Raw genomic sequence first — 15649 nt, 5'->3', positions numbered from 1 at the left:
ATGGATTCTATAGACTCAGACAGAGGTCCACATTTTTCTTCAAAAATCCAGCAATTGATTTGTAATGCATTACAGGTCTCTTGGAAATTACATACCCCTTGGCATCCACAAAGCTCAGGGAAGGTTGAACGTATGAATGGAACACTAAAAATGCAATTGACAAAGTTAATGGTGGAAACTAAAATGCCTTGGATAAAGTGTCTGCCCCTAGCTTTATTGAGAATTCGTACTGCCCCACGAAAAGATGTAGGGCTGTCCCCTTATGAAATGATGTTTGGGCTTCCCTTCTGGAGTACAATTGAGGGGTGTCCCACCTTGGGGGAAGGGGATATATTTGTTAGGAACTATTTACAGGCACTGTCACGCTCTCTTGCAGATTTACGAAAGAGAGGACTATTGGCACAAACACCGCCTCTAGACTTTTCTTTACACAAAGTGGAACCAGGAGACTGGATTCTCATCAAGACCTGGAAGACTGAAAAACTCCAGCCCCAGTGAGAAGGTCCATACCAAGTTCTCTTAACTACAGAAGCTGCAGCACAAACAAGAGAGAAGGGGTGGACACACGCATCCAGATTTAAGGGACCTGTAGAGGCGCCTCAGGACCCTGATACGAACTCAGATTGGACTTGTGTTCCTGGAGAAAAACCTCTTACCTTACGATTTCGCAAAAAGACTTAATTTACAATGTTATTGTTATGTTCTTTGATTTTTCTTAGTTTGCCTATGTCTTTATCAGGTGTGAAATGTAAGAAATGCAGAGACACAGTGGTCCTGTTTCAGGACCACATTTGGGGAAGAAAGGAAGGTAATTTCATTTCCCATACCTCAGTTCCTGAGAAATGCTGGGCAGAAAATACCACCCAACATCCATATACCCCTTGTGTGGAAAAAGAAGGAAATAATATGGGTCATTATATACAGATTCCTAATACCACTCCTTTCCCTCTTAACGGTTGGAAGGGTGACTCAAGCCCACCATGCCCTGATGGACTCTGGTTTTGCATACACCAGCGTACTGTTCCAATGAAAAGTTACACTCCACACTCGAAATTGCCTGTCCCTTTAAGACAGCCGGACTTAGTTCGAGTCCATCCAAATAACCATGTAAGTTTCGGTAATGCAATTGGGGGAGATAACCTTTTTGTAGATCTGGCAACTAAAATTGCAGGAACTTTTAATGTAACCAATTGTTGGGTCTGCGGGGGTCCACGGATGTCAGAACAATGGCCTTGGTGGGGGGAGCCCCTCAATTCATTGACCATGATTTCCCGGATTTGGACAACTAACCGAACGAGATCAAGAGAAACCTGGTCTCTCTCTAACGTCCCCTCTGGTTTTTATTGTCTCTCACGAGCCGGCAAATACCCAGTAGGAGAAAGTCCCTGCAAGGCTGTATGGATTCGCATTTCGCCTGGTGTTTTCACTTGGTTTCCTAAACCCCAGACTTGGTTCTTATCCACTGTTTTTAAAACTAATTGCCTACCCCTGTCTAATAGCAGTATTCAGTTTTGGAATTGTACCACTTCCACCATCACAGGACCATACCAATCAAATCCCGTTCTTAAAAGAGTTTGGGAAAGGGGGTATGGAGTATCCCCAAATGGATTATTCTGGGTATGTGGTAATAAAGCTTATACTCGTCTTCCCTCACAGTGGAGTGGAACTTGTTTCCTAGGAATAATCCGCCCAGAATTTTTCCTCCTACCCCACGATCACGGTCATAAATTAGGCGTGAAGGTTTTTGATACATTACATCGTCAACCCCGCTCTACCACGGTACATTTGGGACAATGGAGAGATGATTGGCCTCCAGAACGCATCATTCAATATTATGGTCCCGCTACATGGGCTCAAGATGGATCCTGGGGTTATCGTACTCCTATATATATGTTAAATCGCATAATTTGCTTACAAGCAGTCCTTGAAATTGTTACAAATCAAACAGCTCTAGCCCTGAAATTACTTGCATCCCAGTAAGGTCAAATGCGCTCTGCTATATATCAGAACCGTCTGGCCCTAGACTATCTCCTAGCCACGGAAGGAGGTGTATGTGGAAAGCTTAATTTGACTAACTGCTGCTTACAGATTGATGATAATGGAAAAGCCATTTGAAAAATCGCTGATAATATTCGTACATTGTCCCATGTACCGGTTCAAACCTGGCATCCTTTCCCACAATTTAATTGGATGGACAAATGGTTTGGAGGAACCTGGTGGCGTACCTTCTTGTGGGTCATCGGAGGTATTTTATTCCTCCTACTTATTTTGCCCTGTATTATTCCCTGTCTACGCAGCCTGGTGATTTCCATGGTCGAACAAGCTATGCAACCAGGGGGAATGGGAGACCCTGTAAGACTTTTATTTCAGCGTGAGATTAATGTATCATAGAACGTTTCTCTTCCCTAGGTTAGAATCCCCATTCATATCTATACATATATTCAACACATTTTAAAGAGAGAAAGGGGTGGATTGTTATATAGAGAATTTAGGTTAAAAAGACTTAAGTTAAAATGTGATGATTAATCATAAACAGGGAAGCCAGAACGGACAGGGAGTTTACTAGCAGTCAAGGACAAAAGGATCTGCTGAATATGTTTTTTTAAACCTATCTTTTCATGGTCATAGTGAGAGACATGCAGGAGACAAAGGATTGATAAGAAGGGTGAGAAACAGAATTGAGTGTATGTAGAGTTCACAGCGTACGTAACGAACGTGATAATTAAAAATGCAGTTATACTTAGAATGCTTTTGTAATACTAACCAATTAAAACAGTATTAATAAGAAGGGGAAGGGCAAATAATAAGGGTATAAAAATCAATGCACTGTATGTATCGGGGCTTAACTGGTGAGAAACCAGTTGAGTCCAACTCTGCAGACTTGTAAATAAAGCTTGTCGTGTCATCAGTTTTAAAGAGACTCATGTGTGAGAAGTTTTATTTCTGACAGAGATGCTTCATTAATTCACATATTTTGGAAATGTCAGAGTCTTGAGATACATTGGAACGAAGTATTTCAAACTTTCTCTGCACTTTTTAATGTTAATTTTAAACCTAATCCCTTAACTGCTTTATTTGATATTGTTGAAGAGAATGACACAAGTTTAACGGCATCTGATCTGCTTGTATTAGCTTTTATTTCTCTTATGGTTAGGCGGGAGGTGTTGTTCAGATGGAGGGACATGGCTCCACCTATTCATGGTCAGTGGTTCCGTGATGTCATATCATGTTTAAATTTAGAGAAGATTAGATGCTCTTGCTTTATGTTTCCAATTTCAATTCAAATTTTCAAACACTGTGAGGACCCTTTTTGAATTACTTTCATAATCTTTGATTTGATATGAACGCAGAAGGTGCTGACTAATGAGGTAATTAATCACTCTGATAAGAATTCTGTCTTTTTTTGGCCAAACAGCTTCTTTCTTGTTAGTAGGTTTAGATTTTCTTTTTATAATAAAATATTAATACAAAGCAATATGTTTGATTGAAAATGTGAGGTACCTTGGATGAAATGATATGATTTAAGTGTAATGCATCTTCCTGACTTTTAACATTTATCCTTATTTACTCTGTAATTTTTGATGTTAATAAAAATATTGGAAAAGAAAATGACCCTGTTAAGCAAAACAACAAAAGCATTTTTCATAAGCCCAGCTTACATGTATCAATATACCTACAGGCTAAAACTCTATGCTAATTTACTTTTTTGAACCTTATAATTCACTCTGGTCAGAGCTGATATTATTACCCGATTACAATGAAATTTTGAATCACGTGGTTTCGTCTTCAGGTGCTACAAGCTCACGCTGTTGTTTTTATTGTTGCTGTGCATATGATATTGTAATTTAAAGGTGTAATTTTAATTTTGCTAGTTATTTAGCTCACTACTATTGCCATTACATTCAGTGATATACAGGAATAACGAGTTAAGAGTTAAATAGGAACATAGGAAGTAGGAACAGGAGTAGGCCAAAAATGGCCCATCAAGCCTGCTCCGCCATTCAATACGATCATGGCTGATCTAATTTATGACCTAACTCCACCTACCTGCCTTCTCCCCATATCCCCTAATTCCTCTATCATGTAAAAATTTATCTAACCGAATTTTAAATATGTTTAATGAAGCAGCCTCAACCACTTCCTTGGTTAGAGAATTCCAAACATTCACTACTCTCTGGGAAAAACTATTTTTCCTCATCTCTGTCCTAAATCTACTCTCCCGAATCTTGAGACTGTGTCCTCTCGTTTTAGTTTCCCCGACCAGCTCAAAAAACCTTCCTACATCTATCCTATCCATACCCTTCATAATCCTATATGTTTCTATAAGATCTCCTCTCATTCTTCTGAACTCGAGCGAATACAATCCTAGACGATTTAATCTTTCATCATAAGTCAACCCCTTCATCCCAGGGATCAACCTAGTAAACCTCCTCTGGACCGTCTCCAAAGCCAGTATATCCTTTCTCAAATATGGAGACCAGAACTGGACACAGTACTCCAGGTGTGGTCTCTCCAGTACCTTATACAGTTGCAACATTACCTCCCTACTCCTGAATTCAATTCCTCTAGCGATGAAGGCCAATATTCCATTTGCTTTCTTAATAACCTGCTGCACCTGCAACCTAACTTTTTGCGATTCATGCACAAGCACTCCCAAGTCCCTCTGCACAACAGCATGCTGTAGTTTTTCACCCTTTAAATAATTAGTACAAAACATTAGTACAAAAAACATTTCTTAGGATTCTGTATGGTCTGGCACAGGAGGAGGTCCATGGTTAGTGAGGTGGGGGGAGGGGGGGGGAAGTGACACCATGAGTTATTGCACTTGGAGAAACCAACCCTAATGACATCACTGCAGGGGACGTTAGTCAGGAAGGTTTAGTCACTTGGTATTCATGGTGAGGTAGTAAATTCGATTAGATATTGGCTTTATGGGAGAAGCCAGTCAGTGATAATGGATGATTGCTTCTCTGACAGAAGGCCTGCGACTAGTGGTGTGCTTCAAGAGTCAATGCTGGTTTCACTGTTGTTAGTCAACTGTAATGTAATGTTCTCTGGTTCCATGTAGTCAGACAAAATGATGTAAGGAGCCTACAGTCTCTCCCCTTGAACAGAAGCCAGCCTACACCTCAGGAAGTAACCAGACTGGGAAAAGAACCAAAGGTGGTTTCCAGCACTGTGGGCAACATTGTAGGTGAAGGTGCATTCTGAACTTCTCACTACAAACAGTGATTTGGGGACACTTGTGGGCATGCAAGTGCAGAGAGGGTTGTGTATGTGCTTGCGTATAAGTACAAAGAGGATTGTGTATGTGCTTGCATATACGTACAGGGAGGGTTGTGTAAATGCTTGCATATAAATACAGAGAGGGTTTTGTAAGTACTTGCATATGTAAAGAGAGGGTTGTGTATGTGCTTGCATATACGTACAGGGAGGGATGTGTCAGTGCTTGCATATAAGTACAGAGAGGGTTGTGTATGTGCTTGGATATACGTACAGGGAGGGTTGTGTAAATGCTTGCATATAAATACAGAGAGGGTTATGAAAGTGCAGAGAGGGTTTTGTAAGTACTTGCATATGTATAGAGAGGGTTGTGTATGTGCTTGCATATACGTACAGGGAGGGATGTGTCAGTGCTTGCATATAAGTACAGAGAGGGTTGTGTATGTGCTTGGATATACATACAAAGAGGGTTATGTAAGTGCTTGCATGTAAGTGCAGAGAGGGTTGTATAAGTGCTTGCAAGTGCTTGTAAGTGGTTGCATACAAGTACAGAGAGGGTTGTGTACATGCTTGCGTACAACTACAGAGAGGGTTGTATATGTGCTTGCGTATAAATACTGAAAGGGTTGTGTTTGAGGTGAAAAACAAAATCTGGATGTGTCCCAGTGATTCAGTAAAACCCTGGGATAGAAATGTGACATCATTAACTAAGACTCTGCTGAGAGAACTCAGCGGGTCGAGCAACAACAGGGCGAGAGAAGGATGGTCCACATTTCAGTCTGGAATCCTTCATCATGACAGAAGAGCTTTTCTCACAAGCTCGGTTTTCCCAAAGTGTGCGATTTTGATGTGTTGCAGGATGATTTGCTCGAGTGGGAATACATCTGTGCAAATATTTTGACAAGGGAACACCTCCTTCATCAGCAGTGTATTTCCAGGGTCTTGATGCAAGATGCAGGTGATTATATTGTTCCAACTTTCTGGGCCATGACCTCATGCTCCTCCTAGTATTACTTGAAACATAAGCAAGGAAGCAGCCACTCATCTCCTGCAGTGTGTACACACTACCCTGATGCTGAACAAAATTCTGCATTCCCGTCTACCTGCAGTGAATTCCTGACCCTTGCTTTTCTTTCCATCTCTGCACCAGAAGCATCCAAACACTGTGTTCATTCATTCTATTTTTTTGGAAGAGAATTCCAGTGACAGGCCGAGAGAGAATAATTCACCCAAAATGAGAGTGCTCTTCCTCTTGAGCAGGTGGCCTCTCGATTGTCCCATCAGGGGAAATAGTTCCACATCCATTTGGGAAGGGTGCTCAGAATCTTATAATTGGCAATCAAGCCCCTCCTCACTCTTATCAACTCCAGCAAGTGCAAAGCTCACCCTTTCAGCATTGACTCAAGACAACCAATCCATTCCAGGTTTAGTGAAACTCCTCTGAACTGTTTCCAATTCTTTGAGACCCTCCCTTAGACAAGGAGACCAGCACTGTTTACAGTGGTCCAGATTTAATGTCATAAATTCCTTCATAACTGGTGGAACCTCCACTACTTCAGCCTTCAGTTCCACTGGAAACAAACCATGACATTTTATTCGGTTTCCTTATTACTTACTATAGCCTGGAGAACGAGGCATTATTGTCCTCCTTTTCTCTCCTGTTGCAACAGACCACATCACCTGATCCTTCAAAGTTGACATCAACGTGAGGAAGGAGCTAGTTTTAATAGAAGTCAGTTGAGGCCAAACATACACAGGAGTGAAATGCGCCTCCCTATCACTGGCCCACTCAGGAAACCTAAGGCACTGAGTCAGCCACAGTCCTGATTGACTAGGTACTTGTCGTGCAGACAGCAAAGGAGCTGCCTTGGTTTATTTGATCTCAGGATCAGCAAACTTGAACAAGTGCAGCAGTCAAATCCCCAAATCCAATGATGCAATCTTCGACTGAGCCGAGTGTGTGTGCGTTTTGCATCAAAACCTTCAACAATCAACATTAAATTCCTTTGTCATTCCCTCCACCAGACCCATCTTCCCCTCTCCACCTTCCACAGGGACCGCTCCCTCCGTGACTCCATCATCCACCCATCCCTTCCCACTGATTGCCACTGATTGCAGAAAAAGCAACACTTTGCAGTGAACTGGGATTCACTGGTAGGGTGTTGTGCTGATGGCTGGCCCCGCCTCCCGACTCCACCCCCATCTGCCCACATATAATCTTGGTTTCCTGCCTAAACCCAGAACCCTTCTGAAGACTACTGTTGAACCCTACCCTTAGTTATGAGCTAATAAAAGCATTTGTTCTCCTTCCAGTCGTGAGGGCTTTTATTCACGCTACACACTTGCACTCACACCTCCTCCCTCAACATCACTCGGTCCTTCCAAATGAAGCAACACTTCACTTGTGACTTTGCAGGGGTCACCTATTTTGCGCTCTTGTATTGGCCTGCTCTACATCAGAGAGACTGGATGCAGACTGAGAGATCATTGCGTTGAGCATCTTCGTTCTGTCTGCCACAAGAGAAGGGATTTCCTAGTGGCAACTTATTTCAATTCCCTGCTCCATTCCAACTCTGACACGTCTATCCATGGCCTCATGCCCTGCCAGAATGAGACCACCTGCAAACTGGAGGAACAACATCTCATATTTTGTCTGGGCTCCTTCCAACCAGATGGCATTAACACTGACTTCTCCAGCTTCTGTTAGCCTTTCCCACCATCATCTCTCCCCTTCGCTTAACCCTCTGTCTCCTTTCCTCCACCTTTGTATTCATAGAGCCTAACCCCAACCCCCCACGCCCTGAATTCTCAACTTTTCTCTCTACTATCCATGTCCTTTGTTTGTTGGTCTGTGCTCCCCCTCCTGCCCTTTATTCCCTCCTCCCTCAGCCTTTTAATTCAGGCCCAAAACATCAGCTTTCCCTCCGAGGGCTGAGTTCTTCCAGCCTTTTTGTGTTTTTGCTAAATCACAGCATCTGCAGACTTTCATGTTTCACTCAATGAACATGAAATGTTCTTTATCCACAGCCTGGATGTATGTGTGTGTGTGTCTGAATACATCATCATTGCATTGCTTCTGGTTTATACATTGCCTCTTTTCATACATCACATTTCAGTCAGGATACTTTATCTTTGTGTGAAAATAACAAGCTTCAATATCACACAGTCTCTATTGCTTCCACTTGAAATTAGGAGCACCCTGCACCTTAGGTGGTGCCAGATCCATTGTTTACATAACATAATGGAGCCTCTGTAGCTTGTATTCATGTCATAAAAGAGCCTTGGATGTCATCCAACTTTCCAGTGCACATCACTTGCAGCTGCAAATTCAGCCATCCACCCTGGGCTTTCACCTCCTTCCTAACCCATCCTCCCGGTATCTTTCCTCTTCTGCTCCCTGTCATCTGAATCTTTGGTGATACAAGTCTCATTCACAAAGGGCAAATCGTGAGGTCTGCTGTAAAGGAACGACTCTAGCTCTCCTGACGAGGGGTTATGGCCCGAAACCTCCACCGTTCTTTGTCTCCCACCAATGCTGCTCAACATGCTGAGTTCCTCCAGCGGATTGTTTGTGGCTCATGATTCCAGCGTCTGCAGCCTCTTGTGTGTTCTCCATCACTCTCCCATGCCTTCCTCAATTCGAAAGGAGTTTGCTTGGATTTTAAAAACTTGCACGAATTTCAGTCATTAGAGAACATTTCTTGTTATCAATCCCAAATTTTCTTTTCATTTACTTGGCCCATTTCCTTTTCTCATGCTCTGGGATATGATGGGACGGCCAACTGACAGCCCAGGTGCGTTGGGAACAGAATATTATGCAGTTTGACACTTAGGTTACTACAGAAACACCTGTCAACTCCCGAGTTCTCTTCCACCAAGAGAAACAAGGGTAGCAGGTGCTGGGGCAGACAAATGCGTGACAATGTTTAGATTCTACTGCTGATTGGTTGAAAAGTCAGGGTGAAAACAGCTCCAAACAGATTGCTAATATTCTTATTTAGTCATTTTTGAGATAGGTGCATCACTGTGAAGGCTAGCACCCTTCACCTAAGACGAAGGAGGTGGAGTTGCAGCCCTGGTGAAGGAAGGTTATCAGCTGAGGAGTTCTTGGATTTAGATGATGTCTGAGCAAAGGGTTTAAGTTGATGAAAAGTAAATGTTGGATTGGGGCAGGCATAGTGGTTAGTGCAATGCTGTTACAGCACCAGGTCTCCTGCACCTCATGATTCCAGCGTCTGCAGTCTCATGTGTCTGTAAGGAGTTTGTATATTCTCCCTGTGTCTGCGTGAGTTTCTTCCAGGTGCTCCCATTTCCGCCCACTGTTCAAAATGCACCATGGTTATAGGTCAATCGGGTATAATTGAGCAGCATGGACTTGTGGGCCGAAAGGGCCTGTTACAGTGCTGTATGTCTAAATTAAACAAATGACCAAAAAATAATTCTCAAATATTTGACCTCTAATGTAAATAAAAGGAAGCAAGAACACATTAAGCGAAGGAAGGAAAATAAGAGCGATGGGGTAGGAAAAAAATCTGGTTCTGATTGGCCAGACTGAAGGACTTCCTTGCAGGTGACACTGTAGCAGAGATGGCAATGAAGAAGTCAGATCCTCGCACAAGTGTGATGTTTAGGTTGAACATACCTGCTCCTGGGGAAGAAGGTTCAAACACACTGGATGAGTCGCTGTATGTGTTCGATGCTTGTTCTGACAGCTTCTTTTTGGCACTACCGTCTGAAGATTTGTGTCCTTTCTTCTTGTTTTTAATAAGAATTTTGCCCATCATCTCATTAGGGCTTGGAAGGGGAACACCTGACTCGAGCTAAAATTAAAGAGAGAATGGAACAATAACTTCACACCCAAATCATACACCATTATAACCTCAAAACTGGTCAATAAGCTCCAAATCCTGGGCCTCTGCACCTCTCTTTGCAAATAGGTCCTTGCCTTCCTCATCGGAAGACTGCAGTCAGTACAAATCAAAATAATCTCTCCTGCTCACTGACAATCAACACAGATGCACCATAGGGATGTGTACTTAGCCCACTGCTCTACTCTCCCTACACCCATGACTATATGGGCTAGGCACAATTCCAATGCCATCTACAAATTTGCCAGTGACATCTACAAGAGGTGGGGTCTTTAAAAAAACAGCCTTTATCCTCAAGGACCCTCACCACCCAGGCCATGTCCTCTTCACACTGCTACCATCAGGAAGGAGGTACAGGAGACTGAAGTCGAACACTCAAGGATACAAAAACTGCATCTTCTCCTCTACCATCAGATTTCTGAATGGACAATGAACCACACTCATTACCACACTTTCTCTTCTTTTGCACTAATTTATTGTAAAAGATGTAATTTATAGCAACATTTGCTATAATGTTGTCAAGGAACAACGCATTTCGTGACATGTTCATGACAATAAATTCTGATTCTGAAATCTGGTGCAGGAACATTCAAATTTTCACACTCAAATTTAAAATTTGCACTGCACTTTCAAATATCTAAGTGAACTTTTGATAAGTTATGAGTGTGACTAAGTATTGAAGCTGTCCTTGCTGGACTCAACACCTCACTCTATAACTGGGGATTCTGGACTTCGTAACTGAAAGACCACAGTCCGTTTGGGTTGGTAGCAGAATGTCAAGCACCATCACACTGAGCACTGGCGCATCTCAGGGCTGTGTGCTCAGGCCACTCCTGTTCACGCTACTAACCCACGACCTCACCGCCAGATCCAGCTCCAACAGTGTTATCAAGTTTGCAGATGACACGACAGTAGCTCGCCTCATTAGCAACAATGATGAGTCGCATTACAGAGAAGAGGTGGAAAATCTCGTGAAATGGTGTGAGAGAAACAACCTGAGTCTCAAGGAGATGATTGTGGACTTTAAGAGCACCAGGAATGACTACCTCCATGACACATCAACAACTCTGTAGTAGGGACAGTGGAGAGCACCAAGTTCCTTGGAGTTCACTTAACTAATGACCTATCATGGACACTGAACATCTCTTCAATTGTCAGGAAGGCACAACAGTGACAGCTCTTTCTGAGATGACTGAATCGGGCAAGGCTACCAGTCACCATTATGTCAATCTTCTACTGGAGCTCTATCGAGTGTTCTGGCCAGTTGCATCACAGTGTGGTATGGCTGCTTCAGAGAAATGGATTGGAGATCAATCCACAAGACAATAAGAGTGGCAGAAAGGATCAATGGAATCTCACTCCCACCACACATCCCCCCACAAATGACGTGATCTACCGGGATCATTTGATTTGTTTGTATACATGAATACTTGTCCTTCATATGAATTGTTTGTCAGTATGTGTGTTATATCTGGTTGTAAGTTGGGATGGTTCACACCGAGGACTGGAGAATACGGTTTCATCAGGATCTACTTGTATAATCAGATTTCAATGAACTTGACTTGGAAATGAATATTTCCAGAATATTAAGACAAATAGAGTATCTGCTCTACTAAGATACAGTGGTTGACATGGACAAGAGGTTCATGTTTACATCATTCTTGGCTTAACAACATGAATCCCAGACAAGGAGACAGTTGTAGAGTCAGAGTTTTACATCACAAAATAAGGCCCTTCAGTCCAACATATCCACATTAACCAAGTTGCTTAGCCTGTCTGGTCCCATCTGCCTCCATTCAGCTCCTTTCCCTCTGAATCTATCCTATCCATGAAGCTGTCTGAATGAAACATTACAATTGTACCCCCTTCTTCCACTTCCTTTGGCAGCTCCTTCTATAGATCCACCACCCTCTGTGTGAAGCAGGTGCCCCTCAGGTTCCCTCTCACCTTCTATCTGTACTCAATCATTTTAGATCCCTGCGGCTTGGGTAAAAGACTGTGACTATTTAGAACCTTCATAGAACATTAAACAGTACAGCAAAAGAAAAGGCCTTACAGCCATGGTGCCTGTGCTGAACATGTCCAAATCAATCTCAAATTCTGCTGCTTGTACTTCAGATTCACGCATCTATCAAGAGGTCTCTCAAATACAACCTACTTCCACCACTACTCCTACCAGGCACCTGCAACTCTCTGTAAAATATTTACCCCATAAATCTCCCTTAAACTTCCTCTCCTCATCTTAAACATGTCCTCTAGTACATGACACTTTTATCCTGGGGGAAAGATTCTGACTGTCCAGCCTATCATTACCCATCATGATTTTACACACCTCTATCAGGTCTCCCTTCAGCCTCTGACACTTCAGAAGAAACAGCCCGAGTTTGTCCAACCTCCCCATAACTCGTACCCTCTAAACCAGGCAAGAGGCAAAGCAAAGAAAGGAAAGATAGAAACTGCAGATGCTAGAATCTTGAATTAATAAAGAGAGGCTGGAGAGACTCCGCAGGTCAGGCAGCATCTGTGGAGAGAAATGGTCAGTCAACAATTTGGAACAGGACCCTTGGTCGAACAGGAAGGGGAAATAGCAAGTCTAAAGATGGGGAAGGGTGGGGTGGTGATGGGAAAGGTGGAGAATGGAGACAAGTAGGGAAGGACACCCCATGGTGGGGGGAGGTGTGGGGGGGGGGGGTGGTGGTGGGATTGAGAAACATGGAACTGGAGCTGGCAATGGGCAAATTAAAATGTGAAACCAGATCAGAGTGGGAGTTACCTAAATTTAGAGAATCTGACATTCATGCAATTTACCTTGGTTATGTCCCTTATCATTTTATAAAGTGGCATAAGATCCTTCTTTAGCCCCAGGAGAGAAAAGTCCCAGCCTAACCAGCCTCTCCTTACAATTCAAGCTTGCCATCCCAGTAACATCCTTGTGAATCTTTCCTGCATCCTTTCCAGCTTGATAACATCTCCCTGTGGCTGGGTGACCATTATAAAGAAAACAAGGGTAACTTGATGTATATTATAGCAAATATGAAACTGAAGTAAGATTATGTAAATCTGGGAATCCAGACAGGAGCTTGTATTCCTTGAGTTTGTCATGCAAATTAAATAGATTTTTAAAATGTCAACTTCAAAGGAACACTTGCCTTTATGAACTTTACTCAAAGAACAATAAAGTTATTGTATCACATATTATTCAAGATTTAACTTCTATTAATCTGAGAGTGAAAAAAACCCCAAAAAGAACCTCAATCAATGACTATTGTGTGAATTATTAAAGTGCAATGAAAAGGAATCCTACACCCACCGGATATTTCTCCAGATCTTCTATCAGCAACGCATCACCAAATATCGACCGGCAATACTCTGCCATTTTTGCCTGTTGTTTAGGTCTAAAGACACAAACAAAAATTGTGATGAAGCAACATTAAATTACATGGGAGCATTTAAAACTAGTGTTCTCTACCCTTTGAAGATGTCTTGCATCTCTCCTCTTTCAGTTTCTCCTCCTTTTTGATGCAACCAATAGAAAATTAAACAAAAAGTGGTTGAGTTGTCTTGGGTTTCCAGAATGGTTTCCTTTTCTCACCAACTCAACGCTATAGGAGCCAACTGTTCAAGGTGAAGACTGGGACACTGGTGCAGTTGGAAATAGATGATGCAGTGTGATGTTCTGTACCTTGGAACTACAATGCCTCAGATGTATTTTTTTCTAAATGACAATAAAGATTCTTCACATTTCCTCTCTGATCGGGTGATTCTGGAATTAGCACAGAGAAGAAAAACTTTTCAGATTGTTGACATCTCATTCCAATGCTTCATCCAGTTTGAATGAGAAGTCATGGACCTGAAGTCTTCTCTCTCTGAGTCTCTTTGCCTGACCCGCTGAGCATTTTTGTAATGTTGCTTTGACTTCACGGTGAAGCCTTCAGCTTCACAGGCCTGATCATTCCAATGAGGCTGTCCCTTTTGATGGTAAAGGCATATGCAGCTGAATTAATTTACCTTATTTCACCTGATATTATTGTTGTTAATTGATGTGGATCAGTTGAACTGAATGTAACTTTTTTCAATAAATTACTTAAATCATTTTCAACTGATCAACAGAGACATGTAAAAGTATTTCATAGATCTTTGGCAGCAATGGGCAATCAAAAAGCCATGATAATTTTCCTGAGATGATAGTAGCAAATACCAGAGGACAATGGTTTAAGATGAGTTGAGGAAAGTTTAGGAGAGACGTCAGAGGCAAGTTTTTTTATATACAGTGAGCGGTGAGTGCGGGAATGCATTGCCAGGGGTGGTGGTGGAGGCTGGTGCAATATGGACAACTTAAAAGACTCTTCGATTGGCATATAGATGCAAATAAAATAGGGTATTATGGGTGTGAGGTAGGGAAAATTGAGATTTTTGTGCAGCAGGTTGTCATGATGATGAATATCCATGATATGTATTAACCTGACCGGAAGTCAGATGGTATGCACTGGAGGTGGAAGGTGCAGGATGATGGAATAAGGGAAGCAGGAAAATAAAGACACTGAGATGTTCAACTGGTAAAGCATGTGGTGATGGTGTTATTAATTTAACATTTCGGGCCACAAATGTGACATTGGCGATGAGGATAAACATTTTGGATTTTAAATGTGATAAACATTTTGGATTTTGAATCGGTGGCTTTGAGCTGGAAGGTTTTCTTCATGGCAGTCACAGGAGCTGAATTTTTAGCACTTCGAGGTGTTCCTCATTTTGACCCGACAGGTGATGCAAGCACTGTGAATGTGAAGTGGAAGGCATGGCTGGAAGAATTTGAAGCCTATGCCGACAGTCGTGGCCTATTTCTCGATAGCAGTACGGTGGAACAGAAAGCGCAGCGGAGGGCATTACTTCTCTTCACCGCAGGATCCGCAGTTCGGGAAACTTTTAAGACGCTTTTGAATACTGGAAGGAAGGAAGAATACCAGAAAGCCATAGATGCATTGAATGCACACTATATGGTGACACTGAATGCTACATTTCAACATCATTTGTTTCACAAAACGAAATAAGAAGATGGAGAAACGGTTGCCCAGTACGTGACGAGATTGCGACAACTGGCTGTGGGATGCAATTACGTGGTAGCTGATTTGGACAACCAGTTATTGGATCAAGTTGTGCAGCACTGCAGATCAGACAAACTCAGAAGGCGACTGCTGGAAAAAGGGGGTGAGTTGAAAATTACCAATGCTTTAACAATGGCTGCTGCATTAGAGGCTGTTGAGGGGCAATTTCATACCATGAAACTGAAAGACAACTCAAGCCAGCCCAGTAAAGACAAAGTTGGTCAACAAGTAAATAGGCTCTCGCATAGCCAGCCAAGAAATATGCCGACACATGACTTGGAGTGTTACAGATGTGGAAACAGAGGTCATTTTGGAAAAGACCCATGCTGCCCAGCAAAAGGCAAAGTTTGTAGAAAGTGTGGAGGTAAGGACCACTTTGCAAAGAAGTGCAAAAGCAAGTCAAATGCAAACCTGAATGGGAAGTGTACAGCTTCTCAGGGCAAAGCTTGGGGGAAA

General features: G+C 42.5%; 1 protein-coding gene across 5 annotated transcripts in view; it reads right to left on the bottom strand.

The window, feature by feature from the left end:
- plcb1 (phospholipase C beta 1) overlaps nt 1–15649 on the bottom strand; it is a 1044484-nt gene that overhangs the window by 201684 nt on the left and 827151 nt on the right. For all 5 annotated transcript variants that reach the window (XM_069932441.1, XM_069932442.1, XM_069932443.1 and 2 more), the window contains exons 13-14: nt 13402–13486; nt 9866–10043 (exon numbers count right to left, since the gene is read on the bottom strand). In XM_069932441.1, the coding sequence (XP_069788542.1) occupies nt 9866–10043; nt 13402–13486 (263 nt within the window). The remainder of the gene's footprint in view (nt 1–9865; nt 10044–13401; nt 13487–15649) is intronic.

The sequence above is a fragment of the Narcine bancroftii genome, chromosome 4, assembly GCF_036971445.1.
Source record: "Narcine bancroftii isolate sNarBan1 chromosome 4, sNarBan1.hap1, whole genome shotgun sequence".
NCBI lineage: Eukaryota > Metazoa > Chordata > Chondrichthyes > Torpediniformes > Narcinidae > Narcine > Narcine bancroftii.
The sequence above is the reverse complement of the archived record's forward strand: the minus strand, read 5'-3'. Positions and strand labels throughout refer to the sequence as shown.